The sequence below is a fragment of the Salmo salar genome, chromosome 11 (genome assembly GCF_965601325.2).
Source record: "Salmo salar chromosome 11, fSalSal1, whole genome shotgun sequence".
Taxonomy (NCBI): Eukaryota; Metazoa; Chordata; class Actinopteri; order Salmoniformes; family Salmonidae; genus Salmo; species Salmo salar.
Window position 1 is genome coordinate 116,031,542 of NC_138301.1, and position 19,686 is coordinate 116,051,227.

A 19,686-nucleotide genomic window follows, 5' to 3' on the forward strand; every position below is an offset into this window, starting at 1 on the left:
CTGTGGTCATTAAAGATCGCATAGTACTTATTGTAAGAGTATGGGTGTTAACCCCAGTGTCCTGGCTATATTCCCAAGTGGTCCCTCATACCATCATGGTTACCTAATCATCCCCAGTTTACAATTGGCTCCTTCATCCGCCCCTTCCTCTCCTATGTAACTATTCCCCAGGTTGTTGCTGTAAATGAGAATGTGTTCTCAGTCAACTTATCTGGTAAAAAATAAATACTATGCTATATCATACTATACTATGTCATACCATAGTATACTGTCTGATAATGTCTTCTCCACCAGCAGAGACTATGAGTTCTAAACAATATGAAGTTTGACTTGATTTATTGTCAATATTATACATTTGCATGAAAATGTATTTAGTCCATGTATCATAGTTGGCTAGTTTTAATCCTGTTAGGAACACTGTCATATCTTGTTAGAAGTGTCGAATTGAGTTTGAAACATGGTCCTATGTACACCCGCAACACTGTTATCCCACTGAGCTAAAGTCTGGTTCACTAGGCATTAGCTAATACCTGGAGCTAGTGTTCATGTCATTTCGCAAGGCATAGTGCACCAGGTAAATTGGCCAAAAATATAGTCACGTGTACAACATTTCAGTCATTGACCAGGCACAGTTATCCAGATCAGTGAGTGCATATATTTTTTATACTGGTCCCCTGTGGGAATCAAACCCACAACGCTGGCGTTGGAAGTGTCATGCTCTACCCAACTGAGCTACAAGGGACCACCTGGGGAATAATGTCTGCATGGGAAAGGACTGAATGGTTGAATGAATAAGTGGGGGAAGCGTTACATTTACAGAACACGTGTTATTTGCATAAAACACTAATGTGGAAATGTGTGTAGAAATGACTTTGGGTCCCATTACCTTCACAGCAGCCACAGCAGCTGAACACTTACCAGAGTTGTACAGTCAATGTGTAATTTGGGTAATCCATCACTTTATAATGCATTCAGCCTTTTAGCTTGCGTCCCCAATGGCACCCTGTTCCCTATATAGTGCACTACTTTAGACCAGAGCCCTGTTCCTTACATAGTGCACCCTATTCCCTACATAGTGCACTACTATAGACCAGAGCCCTATTCCATACATAGTGCACTACTTTTGACCAGAGCTCTATGGGTCCTGGTAAAAAATAAAACACTATGTAGGGAACAGGGTGCCATAGGGACGTAGTGTTGGGCAGGGAAATTGCTATATCTTGTTAAAAAAATATGTCTATCTAAAGGGATAACGTGAAAGGTTATTGAAATAATTGAAATAAAAAGATGTGATTATTTATTGGCCTAGTTAGTAGCTATAGGTATTTAGGCACATCATGTGAATTAGGCCTCGTGAAATTATTGTGAAAAGTACAAGAGTTACTGTTGACAACAGACTTGCAGCACGCTTATAGGGAAGGACACTCAACAAGCACAGCACTTACACAAATGACTGATGACTGGTTAAGTGAAATTGATGATCAAATTATTGTGGGGGCTGTCTTGTTAGACTTCCGTGCAGCTTTTGACATTATCAATCATAGTCTGTTGCTGGAAAAATGTATGTGTTATGGCTTTACACCCCCTGCTATGATGTGGATAAAGAGTTACTTGTCTAACAGAACACAGAGGGTGTTCTTTAATGTAAGCCTCTCAAACATAATCCAGGTAGAATCAGGAATTCCCCAGGGTAGCTGTTTAGGCCCCTTGCTTTTTTCAATTTTTAGTAATGACATGCCACTGACTTTGAGTAAAGTATTTATCCACATCATAGCAGGGGGTGTAAAGCCATAACACTACAGCGACTGAAATGACTGCAACACTTAACAAAGAACTGCAGTTAGTTTCAGAGTGGGTGGCAAGGAATAAGTTAGCCCTAAATATTTCTAAAACTAAAAGCATTGTATTTGGGTCAAAACATTAATTAAACACTAAATATCGTAATAAATAATGTGGAAATTGAGCAAGTTGAGATGACTAAACTGCTTGGAGTAACCCTAGATTGTAAACTGTCATGGTCAAAATGTGTTGATGCAGTAGTAGCTAAGATGGGAAGAAGTCTGTCCATAATAAATCAATGCTCTGCCTTCTTAACACTATCAACAAGGCAGGTCCTACAGGCCCTAGTTTTGTCGCACCTTGACAACTGTTCAGTCGTGTGGTCAGGTGCCACAAAAAAGAACTTAGGAAAATTACAATTGTCTCTGAACAGGGCAGCATGGCTGAATACTATACTATGCCATACTCTACTATACCATACTATACCAAAACATACCATACCATACTATACCAAAACATACCATACCATACTATACCATTCTATACCATAACATACCATACCATAACATACCATGCTATACTGTCTGACATGACATTGTCTTCTCCACATACACACACCTGCAGAGACTGTAAGTTCTAAACAATATGAAACTGGGCTTGTGTAGAGTAGGTGGACTGGACTAGGTTGGACTGGACTGGACTGGAGTAGATTGGACTGGACTGGACTGGATTCGACTCGATTTATTGTCAGTATTATACATTTGCATGAAAATGTATTTAGTCCATGTATCATAGTTGTCTAGTTTTAATCCTGTTAGGAACACTGTCATATCTTGTTAGAAGTGTTGAACTGAGTTTGAACCATGGTCCTATGTACACCTGCAACACTGTTATCCCACTGAGCTGAAGTCTGGTTCACTAGGCATTAGCTAATACCTGGAGCTAGTGTTTATGTCATTACGCAAGGCATAGTGCACCAGGTAAATTGGCAAAAAAGTCACACGTACAACATTTCAGTCATGGTTATCCAGAGTGATTTACAGTAGTGAGTGCATACATCTTTTATACTTGTCTCCTGTGGGACTCAAACCCACAGCGCTGGCGTTGGAAGCAACATGCTTTACCAACTGAGCTACAAGGGACCACCTGGGGTATAATGTCTGCTTGTGAAAGTACTGAATGGTTGAATGAATAAGTGGGGAAAGCGTTACAATTATAGAACACTGTGGAAATGTGTGTAGAAATGAGTTTGGGTCCCATTACTTTCACAGCAGCCACAGCAGCTGAACACTTACCAGAGTTGTACAGTCAATGTGTAATTTTGGTAATCCATCACTTTATAATGCATTCAGCCTTTTAGCTTGCGTCCCCAATGGCACCCTGTTCCCTATATAGTGCACTACTTTTGACCAGAGCCCTATTCCCTACATAGTGCACTAGTTTAGACCAGAGCCCTATTCCCTACATAGTGCACTACTTTAGACCAGAGCCCTATTCCCTACGTAGTGCACCCTATTCCCTACATAGTGCACCCTATTCCCTACATAGTGCACCCTATTCCCTACATAGTGCACTACTTTTGACCAGAGCTCTACGGGTCCTGATAAAAAATAATGCGCTATGTAGGGAACAGGGTGCCATTGGTGGTGTTGGGCAGGGACAGCTGATAATGAGGACCCCGGGGGCTGTATTCACAAGACTAAAAAACTCCCTGCTCTGCGTAGGTTTAAGGATCATGTTAAGACCCTGCCAAGACAAGTGAAATCAGCTCATAAAGGTTTATCTCAGCTGGTAACGTCAGTTTGAGGTACCGCAAAGGAAAGGCAGTGATGACGCTCATTGATATTACTGCAAATGATGGGGAATAAGCGTGATGAGGCATCGCCAGCTGTGAACCCAATTTTGCTCTTCAGTCAACCACGGTGAACGTGACTGTTTATCAAATGTTGCATTGTTAAAAGGCTTGAATTTTTGTCTGACATGATCGCTTTGCCTACTCTTAATTCTTCCATAATATGTTGGCATGAATACAGATGTAGGATCTTAATTTGATCACTCTTTTGTTGCTGTATATTTGAAGCGTATTTTACTTTTTTTAAAGGCTTCTAAAGTTTGTAATTTCCACTTTGAAATTTCAGATTTGATTTGTCCTAAAGAAAAATGTATCAACTCCAACAAAAATGTCCATTAATTATAATCCACATAATAATTCACATTTCCTGCTGTAGCAAACTGGCTCAAATTAAGGTCCTACATCTGTAACCTTTTTAAAAAAAACAAATTCTGATATTTTGAATAATGTGATATTGCACTGAATCATAAAAAGCGGTTGTAAAAAGCATAATTTTACAATATTACCATTATATCAACACACTCGTCACTCCTGTTGAACAACTCTTAATCGCTTTGGCACTGTAGGCATCAAGTCAATTGCCGATAATGTTTCATACAACGTTTGACAGGTCTATCATTTTCACCGAACACAAGTTAACATAGGCCCTGGATGTTAACATAGGCCCTGGATGTTAACATAGACCCGGGATGTTAACATAGGCCCTGGATGCCTTCAATTGCCCAATTTATAGGCATGACCAATTTAGACATATTTTTAAACAAAATATTGCACTCTAAAGGGATAACTTGAAATAACATGTAGGTTAATTAAATAATTGAAATAAAAAGATGTGATTATTTATTAGCTGGGTTAGTAGTTATAAGTATTTAGGCACATCATGTGAATTAGGCCTCGTGAAATAATTGTGAAAAGTACAAGAGATACTGTAGCATGGATCGATCATAGAGACATATCAAAAATGCATTTTAACAACTCCAAGCAATTGCCTGTCTATGGTGCAGGAACCACTGACTTACTGCCTTTTAAAATGTATTATCAAGAAACCTGCTGGTCCTAAATATCTGTCGACTAGGCATGACTCTTATGACTAAAGAGGCTTCATGCGTAGCTTTTATTTTTACCCATAACGTCTCTGTTCTCAGCACATATGAGGAGGAGTAAAACGTCTCTGTTCTCAGCACGTATGACAAATTGTCTTCTCTGAGAGGCTTTGTGGATACGGGCCGGGATCTCCTTGCCACTTAGACCCAATCAGAGAGATGTGATTAGGCATAATTCTACTCATGCACGCGCGGACACACACCCTACACACACCACACACACACACCACACAGACACACTACACACACACACACACACACACACACACCACACACTACACACACACCACACACTACACACACACACCACACACACACACCCACACACACCGCACACACACACCATTCACAGACTACTCCTACTTACACTACATTCAGAAAGTATTCATACACCTTGACTTATTCCACATTTTGTTGTGTTACAGCCTGAATTCAAAATGGATTAAATATTTGTTAAAATCTCACCCATCTACAATATCCCATAATGACAATTTTTTATTTTTTTATTTTTTTATTAATACAGAAATATCTAATTTACATAGGTGTTCACACCCCTGAGTCAATACTTTGTAGAAGCACCTTTGGCTGTGATTACAGGTGTCTTTTGGGGTAAGTCTCTAAGACTTTTCCACACATGGATTGTGCAACATTCACCCGTTATTATTTTCAAAATTCTATAAACTCTGTCAAATTGGTTGTTGATAATTTCTAGACAACCATTTTCAGTTCTTGACTTAGATTTTCAAGTAGATTTAAGTAAAAACTGTAACTCGACCACTTCACTGTTTTCTGTCTTTTTGGTAAGCAACTCCAGTGTAGATTTGTTTTAGGTTATTGTTCTGCTGAAAGGTGAATTAATCTCCCGGTGTCTGGTGGAAAGCAGACTGAACCAGGTTTTCCTCTAGGATTTTGCCTGTGCTTAGCTCCATTCCGTTTCTTTTTTATCCTGAAAAACTCTCCAGTCCTTAAAACTTATTTGGGATCGGTGTCCCTTCCATGGGACGGTTGAGCTAACGTAGGCTAATGCGATTAGCATGAGGTTGTAAGTAACAAGAACATTTCCCAGGACATAGACATATCTGATATTGGCAGAAAGCTTAAATTCTTGTTAATCTAACTTCACTGTCCAATTTACAGTAGCTATTACATTGAAAGAATACCATGCTATTTTTTGAGGAGAGTGCACAATTTTGAACATGAAAAGTTATTAATAAACAAATTAGGCACATTTGGGCAGTCTTGATACAGCATTTTGAACAGAAACGCAATGGTTCATGGGATTCGTCTAAAACTTTGCACATACACTACTGGCATCTAGTGGCCAAAATCTAAATTGCACCTGGGCTGGAATAATATATTATGGCCTTTCTCTTGCATTTCAAAGATGATGGTACAAAAAAATACAAAAGTATGTATGTATGTATTATCTTTTACCAGATCTATTGTGTTATATTCTCCTGCATTCCTTTCACATTTCCACACACTTCAAAATGTTTCCTTTCAAATGGTACCACTAATATGCATATCCTTGCTTCAGGGCCTGAGCTACAGGCAATTAGATTTGGGTATGCAATTTTAGGCGAAAATTGAAAAAAAGAGGATCCGCCCTCTAATTAACGATTACAAGCACACCCATAACATGATGCAGCCACCATTATGCTTGATTATAAGAAGAGTGATGTACTCAGTAATGTGTTGTATTGGATTTTCCCCAAACATAAGACTTATTATTATTATTGTTAAAATGAGAGCCCGTCTGGATCTTTAATTTAAAGACCCTTGCTTCTTTTGGTCTCAACATAGACTTTGATCTAAAGCCATTCTTGTGATTATTGTGTTTTTGCAATCCATTGCAAATAATGTTTGTAGGACCTATGTAGCCAAATTGTATCTATGATCTTATGTTATCCATTCATGGTGTTTTATTTGTTCTATTTATATACAGTGGCTTGTGAAAGTATTGTATTTTTCCTATTTTTTTGCCTTACAACCTAGAATTAAATTAGATTTTTGGGGGGTTTGTATCATTTGATTTACACAACATGCCTACCACTTTGAAGATGCAAAATATAATTTTTTTGTGAAACAAACAAGAAATAAGACAAAGAAAACATTAAACTTGAGCATGCATAACTATTCACCTCCACAAAGTCAATACTTTGTAGAGCCACCTTTTGCAGTAATTACAGCTGCAAGTCTCTTGGGGTATGTCTCTATAAGCTTGGCACATCTAGCCACTGGGATTTGTGCCCATTCTTCAAGGCAAAACTGCTCCAGCTCCTTCAAGTTGGATGGGTTCCGCTGGTGTACAGCAATCTTTAGGTCATACCACAGATTCTCAATTGAATTGAGGTCTGGGCTTTGAGTAGGCCATTCCAAGACATTTAAATGTTCCCCCTTACTCGAGTGTTACTTTAGCAGTATGCTTAGGGTCATTGTCCTGCTGGAAGGTGAACCTCCGTCCCAGTCTCAAACCTCTGGAAGACTGAAACAGGTTTCCCTCAATTCTGACCAGTTTCCCTGTCCCTGCCAATGGTGTTCTCGGGGTGTTGAAAGGTGTTGGGTTTGCGCCAGATATAGCATTGATGGCCTAAAAGCTACATTTTAGTCTCATCTGACCAGAGTACCTTCTTCCATATGTTTGGGGAGTCTCCCACATGCCTTTTGGCAAACACCAAACGTGTTTTCTTATTATTTTCTTTAAGCAATGACTTTTTCTGGCCACTCTTCTGTAAAGGCCAGCTCTGTGGAGTGTACGACTTAAAGTGGTCCTATGGACAGATACTCCAATCTCCGCTGTGAAGCTTTGCAGCTCCTTCAGGGTTATCTTTGGTCTCTTTGTTGCCTCTCTGATTAGTGCCGATTAGTTTGGTCTGTAAATAGCCCATCCAATCTACCTCATCCTTATACTGTATTTATTTATTTATCTTGCTCCTTTGCACCCCAGTATCTCTACTTGCACATTCATCTTCTGCATACCTTACCATTCCAGTGTTTAATTGCTATATTCTAATTACTTTGCCACCATGGCCTATTTATTGCCTTACCTCTCTTATCCTACCTCATTTACACATGCTGTATATAGATTTTTCTGCTGTATTATTGATTGTATTTTTGTTTATTCCATGTGTAACTCTGTGTTGTATGTGTCGAACTTCTTTTCTTTATCTTGGCCAGGTCGCAGTTGCAAATGAGAACTTGTTCTCAACTAGCCTACCTGGTTAAATAAAGGTGAAATTAAAAAAAATATTAAAAAGTGCCCTCCTTTCCTGGTCCATGAGTTTTGGTGGGCGACCCTCTCTTGGCAGGTTTGTTGTGGTGCCATATTCTTTCCATGTTTTAATAATGGATTTAATGGTGCTCCATGGGATGTTCAAAGATTAAGATATTTTTTTATAACCCAACCCTGATCTGTACTTCTCCACAACTTTGTCCCTGACCTGTTTGGAGAGCTCCTTGTTATTCATGGTGCTGTTTGCTTTGTGGTGCCCTTTGCTTAGTGTTGTTGCAGACTCTGGGGCCTTCAGAACAGGTGTATATATACTGAGACCATGTGATACTTAAATAAAGTCCACCTGTGTGCAATCTAACTAATTAAGCGACTCCTGAAGGTAAATGATTGCACCAGATCTTATTTAGGGGCTTCATAGCAAAGGAGGTGAATACATATGCACGCACCACTTTTCCGCTTATAATTTTTTGAAACAAGTTAGTTTTTTCATTTAATTTCACCAATTTGGACTATTTTGTGTATGTCCATTACATGAAATCCAAATAAAAATCTATTTAAATTACAGGTTGTAATGCAACAAAATAGGAAAAACGCCAAGTGGGATGAATACTTTTGCAAGGCACTGTATCTAAATCAACCAATGAAATCAAGCCACAGCCATTGCCGTTAATTTATTTTTTCTCCTCTCATGGGCCATAATACTCTTCCATACATGTCACATAGCAAGATTTTATCCACTATTTGAAGTCTTATCCAGAAATTAGAATTTGACCAAAATTAAAGCAATTGTCTGAGGATGGTGCTGGACCTTCTGACATAAAAAGAAAATGGGACAGTTTGATGAATAGGCTTCAACTAAAGGTTAACATTTAGGCATGTCACATTGCGCAAAACACAGTGCCCAAGTCATATGCAAAGTTTTTTCTGTCTCCGCATGTCATTAGCCTAAAACTATTTAAGTCTAAAACAAAGATACTTTTAGCATTTTTCCCCAAACCCCTTGTTACCCATACTGAAATGTACCTGCCCTTCAGTGGGACTTCTTGGATTAGATAAAGTTCAAATAAAATAAAAATACCATTGTTTCTTCCTTTCTGTGGCGGTCCATCCAAACACATGTTCCCATTCAGGCCCCAGGTGCAATCTGTTAGTCTGGGAAAGAGAAATGGTTTCATATTTTCTACACTAACCTGTCATATAGTGAGGTGATCTGTAATAACACTGACCTCTCTCAGGGAGAGACTCACTATTTAATATAGCTACTATCAATCAATCACACACACACACACACACACACACACACACACACACACACACACACACACACACACACACACACACACACACACACGCACACACGAACACACGCACATACACACTGTGCGACTCCTATTTAACTGGTTCTTCTTAATTTTATTGTTTAATGTACGACTATTTCGTCTTATTGTTTAATCTTACATGCTGACCACACCGCTCACGTCGTGTGCACGAGTGTTGCAAAATTATTTACACAAACATGTTATTCAATCATTGCACCCAGACTGCTCGTGCACCTCAGGGAGCGACTGCATGGCCAGGCGCTAAAATAGAAATAGGTTCTATTTGTGACGCTCAACGTGCTGCAAGTCCAGCCTCTCCCATCTCCTCACTGGTGTTTAGGAGCAGATACCCACGTGGGTGATTGAAAGATGAACTGAAGTCCAGTCGGTTGTAGTAACACACGGTAGATTTGGTTGCCAACTGCCATTTAAAGTCAAAAGAAGTAAAAAAGAAGCCTGAGGAAGGAGGTAGAGGACCTTGTGCATGATGAGAAAGGAATTCGGTTTATTGTTTTATCTGTGGATTAATTGTCGGAGTAGAGGATCTTGTGCATTTCAGATAAAATAACAACCCAATGTTTATATCCCAGGACAAATGATCTAACAACAGCAAGCTAGCTAGCTAAATTGCCATAAATGTTAAATGCTTTTCGACCTGTCCCCAAATTAATATAATTGGTTCAGAGTTTGTTTTGATATGATTGTGTCTGGTGTGGGGGTACAAAATCAACATGCGCGTCCGGTTTGGTCAGCATGTTAGATTAAACAATTAAATAATCTTAGATTACTTAAACATATTGTTTAATCTTTGACTATTTCACTATACTTTGTCCTTGTACTAAATGTTATTAGAACATAACTATTTTTAAGACACAAGAAAAGTGTGTGTGTATAAGTCTTGCCCCTCACACCCCCTTTACCTATAAATAGACCCTCGGATCCAGATACTGTCTGATATGTAATCTCTTCTCATCCATATTCATAACAGAGGTGGAAGATACACTGCATGCGGAAAGTATTCAGACCCCTTGACTTTTTCCACATTGTGTTACGTTACAGACTTATTCTAAAATTGATTTTTAAAAATGAAATAACTTTACAATCTACACACAATACCCCATAATGACCAAGCAAGAAAACATTTGTTGAAATGTAATTTTTTGAAAAATTACATTTACATAAGTATTCAGACCCTTTACTCAGTACTTTGTTGAAGCACCTTTGGCAGCGATTACAGCCTCTAGTCTTCTTGGGTATGACGCTATAAGCGTGGCACACCTGTATTTAGTGAGTTTTTCCCATTTTTCCCTGTAGATGCTCTCAAGCTCTGTCAGGTTGGATGTGAAGTGTTGCTCCAGAGATGTTCGATCGGGTTCAAGTCCGGGCTCTGGCTGGGCCACTCAAGGACATTCACAGACTTGTCCCAAAACCACTCCTGCATTGTCTTGGCTGTGTGCTCAGGGTCGCTGTCCTGTTGGAAGGTGAACCTTTGCCCCAGTCTGACATCCTGAGCGCTCTGGAGCAGGTTTTCATCAAGGATCTTTCCCTCGATCCTGACTAGTCTCCCAGGCCCTGCTGCTGAAAAACATCCCCACAGCATGATGCTGCCACTGCCATGCTTCACCGTAGGGATGGTGCCAGGTTTCCTCCAGACATGACTCTTGGCATTCAGGCCAAAGAGTTCAATCTTGGTTTCATCAGATCTGATCATCATGGTCTGAGAGTCCTTCAGGTGCCTTTTGGCAAACTCCAAGCGGGCTGTCATGTGCCTTTTAATGAGGAGTGGGTGGTGCAGAGATGGTTGTCCTTCTAGAAGGTTCTCCCATCTCCACAAGGCCCTTCTCCCCCGATTGCTCAGTTTGGCCGGGCGGCCAGCTCTAGGAAGAGTCTTGGTGGTTCCATATTTCTTCCATTTAAGAATGATGGAGGCCACTGTGTTCTTGGGAACCTGCAATGTCTTGGGAGCTCTACGAACAATTCCTTCGACCCAAATGGCTTGGTTTTTGCTCTGACATGCACTGTAAACTGTGGGACCTTATATAGACAGGTGTGTGCCTTTCCAAATCATGTCCAATCAATTGAATTTACCACAGGTGGACTCCAATGAAGTTGTAGAAACATCTCAAGGATGATCAATGGAAACAGGATGCACCTGAGCTCAACTTGGAGTCCCATAGCAAAGGGTCTGATCACTTATGTAAATAAGGTATTTCTGGTTTTTATTTTTAATACATTTGTTAACATTTCTAGCATTGCTTTGTCATTATGGGGTATTGTGATGTCATTATGGGGTATTGTGATGTCATTATGGGGTATACACACACCACACACACACACACACACACACACACACACACACACACACACACAGAGACACACACACACACAGAGACACACACACAGAACAGTATATTAAAGATGCACTATGCAGAAATTACTCCGACATTTCCTCGTTATTAAAATTCTAATAGTTTGCCTAATTTTAGTTTATGTTACAAAACAAGAAATTATAGTGTAGAGAACCATTTTACCATCTAAACTGCTGTGAAATATATTTACCATAACCCCAAGAAATGTATTTTCAACTGTTTGAATCTAAACAAAAAGTAAAAGACACAAAAACTAAACTTAAGAACCCGGAAGCATAGATGGTGCACATAAAACAACTCTACCGCTTCTTAGACTTGCTTTCAATGAGAAGGACAGATCTATAACTCACATTTTCCTGTGAATTTAGTCGGGTAGCTCAAAAAGTTACATATTGCAGCTTTAAGGAGGCAAAAGAGGATAAGAGTACAAAAGACACAGTGTGACTGTGAAACACGATGAAAGAGGCGCCCACGCATAAACACACACACACTTTCACGGTCATGTAGAGGTCTCTCTCTGATGTGTATCTCTCTCATTCTCTGTGCACACACACACACACACACACACACACACACACACACACACACACACACACACACACACACACACACACACACACACACACTAGTGCGGTCATGCAGACGTGGCTTCCTGAAACATAGGGTCAGAGTCTGTGTTCACTCTGTGATCAAAGTGGAAGTTATGGAACTCCTGAGTGGCACGGTGGTCTAAGGCCCTGCATTGCAGTGTTGTGGCGTCACTACAGCCTGGGGTTCAATTCTGGGCTGTGTCATTTATGACCGGGAGTCCCATAGGGTGGCTCACAATAGGTCTGGGTTTGGCTGGGGGGGGCTTTACTTGGCTCATTGTACTCTAGCGGTTCCTTATGACGGGGCGGACGCCTGCAGGCTGACTCCGGTTGTCAGGTGAACGGTGTTTCCTCCGACACATTGGTGCAGCGGGCTTCTGGGTTAAGGGAGTGGGTGTTAAGAAGCGTGGTTTCCGAGTCATATTTTTTGGTGGACGCATGACTCGAACTTCGCCTCTCCCAAGCCCGTTGGGGAGTTGCAGCGAAGAGACAAGCTCTTTATCCTGAAATTCGGGAAAGAAAACGGGGTAAAATGAATAAATTGTTTCATTCTTCTTTTACTCAAGTGTCATTCATTAATCATCATCAGTTATTTATTAAGTCTCTCTGGACTTAATCACTCTGAACATCATCAGGGCCTGTCTCTCTCTATTTGAAGATTTGAAGTAGTGTTGTGGTGTCTCTCCTGTCGTGATGTGTGTTTTGTCCTATATGTTTGTTTTTAATCCCAGCCCCCGTCCCGGCAGGAGGCCTTTTGGTAGACTGTCATTGTAAATAAGAATTTGTTCTTAACTGCCTATTTAAATAAAGGTTAAATATTTTTTACACACACACACACTTTAATTGTTTATTAATTTATTCATATCAACTCTTATCACAGTATAACTTCACTGCAGAGACCGAGATCGAGATCGAGACTGACAGAGACTGAGACTGACATGGAGTCTGACACAGAGACAGACGCTGAGACTGACACAGAGACAGACGCTGAGACAGACACAGAGACTGACACAGAGACTGACACAGAGACTGAGACTGACACGAGACAGAGAGACAGAGAGACTGAGACTGACATGGAGTCTGACACAGAGACAGACGCTGAGACTGACACAGAGACAGACGCTGAGACAGACACAGAGACTGACACAGAGACTGACACAGAGACTGAGACTGACACGAGACAGAGAGACAGAGAGACTGAGACTGACACGGAGACAGAGATTGAGACTGACATGGAGGCAGAGAGACTGAGACTGACACGGAGACAGAAACTGAGACTGACACGGAGACAGAGAGACTGAGACTGACACGGAGACAGAGAGACTGAGACTGACACGGAGACAGAGACTGAGACTGACACGGAGACAGAGACAGAGACTGAGACTGACACGGAGACAGAGACTGAGACTGACACGGAGACAGAGACTGAGACTGACATGGAGACAGAGACTGAGACTGACACGGAGACAGAGACTGAGACTGACACGGAGACAGAGACTGAGACTGACACAGAGACAGAGACTGAGACTGACACGAGACAGAGAGACAGAGAGACTGAGACTGACACGGAGACAGAGATTGAGACTGACATGGAGGCAGAGAGACTGAGACTGACACGGAGACAGAAACTGAGACTGACACGGAGACAGAGAGACTGAGACTGACACGGAGACAGAGAGACTGAGACTGACACGGAGACAGAGACTGAGACTGACACGGAGACAGAGACAGAGACTGAGACTGACACGGAGACAGAGACTGAGACTGACACGGAGACAGAGACTGAGACTGAGACTGACACGGAGACAGAGACTGAGACTGACACGGAGACAGAGAGACTGAGACTGACACGGAGACTGAGACTGACATGGAGACAGAGACTGAGACTGACACGGAGACAGAGACTGAGACTGACACGGAGACAGAGACTGAGACTGACACAGAGACAGAGACTGAGACTGACACGGAGACAGAGACTGAGACTGACACAGAGACAGAGACTGAGACTGACAGAGACTGCAGAGAGACTGAGACTGACACGGAGACAGAGACTGAGACTGACACACACGGAGACAGAGACTGAGACTGACACAGAGACAGAGACTGAGACTGACACGGAGACTGAGACTGACACGGAGACAGAGACTGAGACTGAGACTGAGACTGACACAGAGACAGAGACTGAGACTGACACGGAGACAGAGACTGAGACTGACATGGAGACAGAGAGACTGAGACTGACACGGAGACAGAGAGACTGAGACTGACACGGAGACAGAGACTGACCCAGAGTGGACCATTGTTCTACTAGATCGTCTGCTGGGCCTCTGGGTCATTGTACTGGATCAGGGGTCAGGGCTGTGTCAGGCCTGGGTCAGGGCTTTACACTGTACTGGGTCAGGGCTTTACACTGTACTGGGTCAGGGCTTTACATTGTACTGGGTCAGGGCTTTACACTGTACTGGGTCAGGGCTTAACACTGTACTGGGTCAGGGCTTTACACTGTACTGGGTCAGGGCTTTACACTGTACTGGGTCAGGGCTGTGTCAGGCTTGGGTCAGGGCTTTACACTGTACTGGGTCAGGGCTTTACACTGTACTGGGTCAGGTCCTAGCACTGTACTGGGTCAGGGTCTTACACTGTACTGGGTCAGGGCTTTACACTGTACCGGGTCTGGGCATTACACTGTATTGGGTCAGGGCTTATCACTGTACTGGCTCAGGGCTTTACACTGTACTGGGTCAGGGCTTTACACTGTACTGGGTCAGGGCTTTACATTGTACTGGGTCAGGGCTTTACACTGTACTGGGTCAGGGCTTTACACTGTACTGGGTCAGGGCTTTACATTGTACTGGGTCAGGGCTTTACACTCTACTGGGTCAGGGCTTTACATTGTACTGGGTCAGGGCTTTACACTGTACTGGGTCAGGGCTTTACATTGTACTGGGTCAGGGCTTTACACTGTACTGGGTTAGGGCTTTACACTGTACTAGATCAGGGCTTTACATTGTACTGGGTCAGGGCTTTACACTTTACTGGGTCAGGGCTTTACATTGTACTGGGTCAGGGCTTAACACTGTACTGGCTCAGGGCTTAACACTGTACTGGGTCAGGGCTTAACACTGTACTGGGTCAGGGCTTAACACTGTACTGGGTCAGGGCTTTACACTGTACCGGGACTGGGCATTACACTGTACTGGGTCAGCGCTTATCACTGTTCTGGCTCAGGGCTTTACACTGTACTGGGTCAGGGCTTTACACTGTACTGGGTCAGGGCTTTACATTGTACTGGGTCAGGGCTTTACATTGTACTGGGTCAGGGCATTACACTTTACTGGGTCAGGACTTTACACTTTACTGGGTCAGGGCTTAACACTGTACTGGGTCAGGGCTTAACACTGTACTGGGTCAGGGCTTAACACTGTACTGGGTTAGGGCTTTACATTGTACTGGGTCAGGGCTATACACTGTACTGGGTCAGGGCTATACACTGTACTGGGTCAGGGCTTTACATTGTACTGGGTCATGGCTTTACACTGTACTGGGTTAGGGCTTTACACTGTACTGGGTCAGGGTCTTACACTGTACTGGGTCAGGGCTTTACACTGTACTGGGTCAGGGATATACACTGTACTGGGTCAGGGCTTTACACTGTACTGGGTCAGGGCTTTACACTGTACTGGGTCAGGGCTTTACACTGTACTGGGTCAGGGCTTTACATTGTACTGGGTCAGAGCTTTACATTGTACTGGGTCAGAGCTTTACACTGTACTGGGTCAGGGCTATACACTGTACTGGGTCAGGGCTATACACTGTACTGGGTCAGGGCTTTACACTGTCCTGGGTCAGGGCTTTACACTGTCCTGGGTTTTGTTAAAGCTAGAAACATGTTTGTTTACCACATGAAATCTCAACCTCTGTGTTTTATTTTAGAATGAGAATGTGCTATTGATACATTTGCTGGTACCTGGTGAAATAATGTTGAATATCTGTGCTTGAGTTGATGGTGTGTGTGTGTGTGTGTTTGTTTCTCATCTCAGGTTCCTACAGAATAACAGCATCCAGACAATCTCCAGTCAAGCCTTCAGTGGACTCTACAAACTAGAGAGACTGTGAGTACTGACATAGCTCTATCCACCGTATGTGGGCCTCTTTACACTACACGACTTAATGACACAAACTAGTTCCAGGAGAGATTCTTGTGTCAAGAGACGGATCTTGATTAAAATCTCCCTTGAAGAGATTTTCTCCACACTACCTCCGGAGGATTCTCATACCCTCCTCTGAGTGCAAAGACAATAGCTCTCCCACACCACATATCCCCATGCAAGAATTACCTTAATATCAGTAGACTGTATTTTTTTTCTCTGTTAGCCAAATTGAAAATGGAAATATCCACACATTTGTTAATCATTGCATTAATCAAGTGTGCAACATTATGTGCAATATGGTTTAGATGAGAAGCTCCTGTAAAGTTTGAATTGCTATCCTTATTTTGTTTGACTATATACTACGGTATTTACGGTATGCTATCCTTATTTTGTTTGACTATATACTACGGTATTTACGGTATGCTAATGGGTATAATATCATGTTCAGCACATAAAGTAGCATATCTGGGGATCTAAAGTTTAAATGCAACAATGTTTCACATGCATTCTTTTCAAAGAGATAGCTAACAGCAAGTGAGCTGTATTAAACAACAACAACAAAAATCCATCCTCCAGTCCTTCTTTATGAAATGGGCAATGGCAGGGTCATATAGTTTGGCCTTTGATTTTATATCTGACAGAGGTACTTTCTTCATTGAGATCAAAGCTAAGGCTGACAGTCAGAACGGTCCAGTGGTGTTCCTGCAGTAAGTCATGATCTGTTTCAGGGCGGAGAATGTCCTTTCAAATGAGGCATTAGACAGGGAAATGGTCAACACCAGTACTCTCATTCAGCCTCTTCTGCTGGAGAAAGTGGAGGAAGTCGGCCGGGCTCCTAACATGGAAGTCAGACATGGAGTACATCACTGTGAGTTCTGTTTTGAGCCGCGAGACATCAACGTGAGGCCTATAGCTTTCCTTGAGACTTGAGAATGCAGTGTTGGCTAAGATTTCCCTATATCTGGTGAACTGCTGTGGGTCAATAAGGGCAAGAAACATAAGCGTTTTGTGGTCCTTGAACCTGTTGTTTAGCTGAGTGAGACGGTTGTCGATGATTCCACTGTGTAGCTGTTGGTACCAGGCACAGACTTCTCCATGCCTCTGTGCCCTCCACCCACTCGGATCCCCGGTCTCAGGCACAGTGTCCGCGTAGATAGAATAGAGTTTCCGTTTCTCTCTCTCCATGGTGCTGTAGAATTCGTCGATCCTGGACAGGCAGAAATGCGTGTCAAACTTCCTTAATCTGCAAAAATCCCAAACAGCATGTCAGAGTACGCAAAGATGGAGTTGAATGTGGATAGCAGGAAGCAGAACTTGAAGCTTGTCATGTGTGTAATGTGTCCATCTGCGCTGTGAACTGTGTCTTCATCAAAGTCATCATGATGGTCCACAATATATTCAAAGGCGCTCTAGGAGTTCCTCCCTCTTATCATACACAGTGCAAACCAAATGTGAGGAGAAGTTGCACCGTGTTGGAGCCACTCTGGGTAGTCTTCACTGGCATATTTCATTCAGTAGTTTTGTGCATTTGAATAATCTCGAGAAAAAAGCCACTGAGATCTTACACTCTTTCAATTTTGCGGCACCTTGTGACATCACCAGATTAACCTGTTGGGGCTACAGGTTAGCAATGAACCCCGAGTCGGGATTGCTAACAAGGCTGGAAATTCAAAACATAAAAAATCGAATAATTTCAATTTCTCAAACAATCAACTATTTTACACAATTTAAAAGATAAACATCTCCTTAATCTAACCACATTGTTCGATTTTCAAAGAGGCTAAAGCAAAAGCATAAACGGCAAAAGCATAAAGTTAGATTATGTTAGGACAGTACATAGCCACAAAAGTACAAACATCCATTTTCAATTCAAGGTCAGGCGTCACCAAAAGCAGAAACCAGCTAGAATTATGCACTAACCTTTGTCAATCTCCATCAGATGACACTCCTAGGACATTATGTTATACAATACATGCATTTTTTGTTCCATCAAGTTCATATTTATATCCAAAAACAGCATTTTACAGTAGCGTGAAATTCAGATTTTTTTCTTCTCTGAAATGCTTCCGGTGAACATAACAAAATTACTATTCGAAAACATTGGTAAATTATAATATTGTCATTCAAAGAATAATATATTATCATCTCGTAATTGCTACCGAATGGCCAGATCTCAAAATAACTTTACTGGGAAATCACATTTTGCAATAAACGGGGTGCTATGCTAAGAACAATAAGCTATGCTATACAGTTAGCATCATCTAATATCGATAATAACATTGTAAATATCCCCTTACCTTTGATTATCTCCATCAGAAGGCACTGCCAGGAATCCCAGGTCCGGAACAAATGTGGTTTCTTTTGACAAAGTTCATAATTTATGTCCAAATAACACCAAGTAGTTAGCGTTCATTATGCTCCCACAAAACGTGGTGGGGGGGGTTGTAAAATCACGCCGAAAAGCTAAAAAAAACTAATAAATAATCTATTTACGTTCGTTCAAACATGTCAAACGTTGTTTAGCATTAATCTTTTGGTCCATTTTTAACGTTAAACATCAGTAATATTTTCACACAACCTATCCTATGTCTTGATAAACAATTAATGACAAACTCACGCTTCTCAGATTTATGCGCAGGCGCAAAAAAATGAAGTGACGACATGTCAACTTCCTTGCATTCTAATTTGCTCTCTGTTTATCATAGACGCTTCAAACAACTTTATAAAGATCGTTGACATCTAGTGGAAGCCGTAGGTGTTGCGAAATGAATCCTATCTCACTATGGTATCTATAAAACAATGACACTAAATAGTACAGTCACAAAATTCACATTTTTTTAAATCTATTTTTCACAGGTTTTTGCCTGCAATATGAGTTTTGTTATACTTACAGACACCATTCAAACTGTTTTAGAAAATTCACAGTGTTTTCTATCCGAATGTGTTAATAATATGCATATCCTAGCTTCTGAGTTGGTGTAGGAGGCAGTTAAAAATGGGCACATATTTTTTCACAATTTCTCAATACTGCCCCCGAGCCCCAACAGGTTTTAAGGGTCAATGGGATCTGGTGTCAATACCCTTCTATGGGGGTCTGGGGGCATTCCTCTCTGTGATATATTGTTTTTAAGAAATAAGTGTGAAATGTTTTTTTTCTTGTGAATTTTGAAGGGAAAACACATCCAAAACTTTCCTGATAAGTTGGTCAATATATCCCAACAATAACTGAAATACCAATAATTTCTGTATTACTTAAAATGATTGGTCTAACTCTAACAGTTCAGGAAGTAT

General features: G+C 41.5%; 1 protein-coding gene across 1 annotated transcript in view; it reads left to right on the forward strand.

Moving 5' to 3' along the window:
- LOC106591039 (relaxin receptor 2) overlaps positions 1–19,686 on the forward strand; it is a 270,511-nt gene that overhangs the window by 62,853 nt on the left and 187,972 nt on the right. The window contains exon 6 of the mRNA XM_045690182.2: positions 16,285–16,356. Coding sequence (XP_045546138.1) covers positions 16,285–16,356 — 72 coding nt within the window. The remainder of the gene's footprint in view (positions 1–16,284; positions 16,357–19,686) is intronic.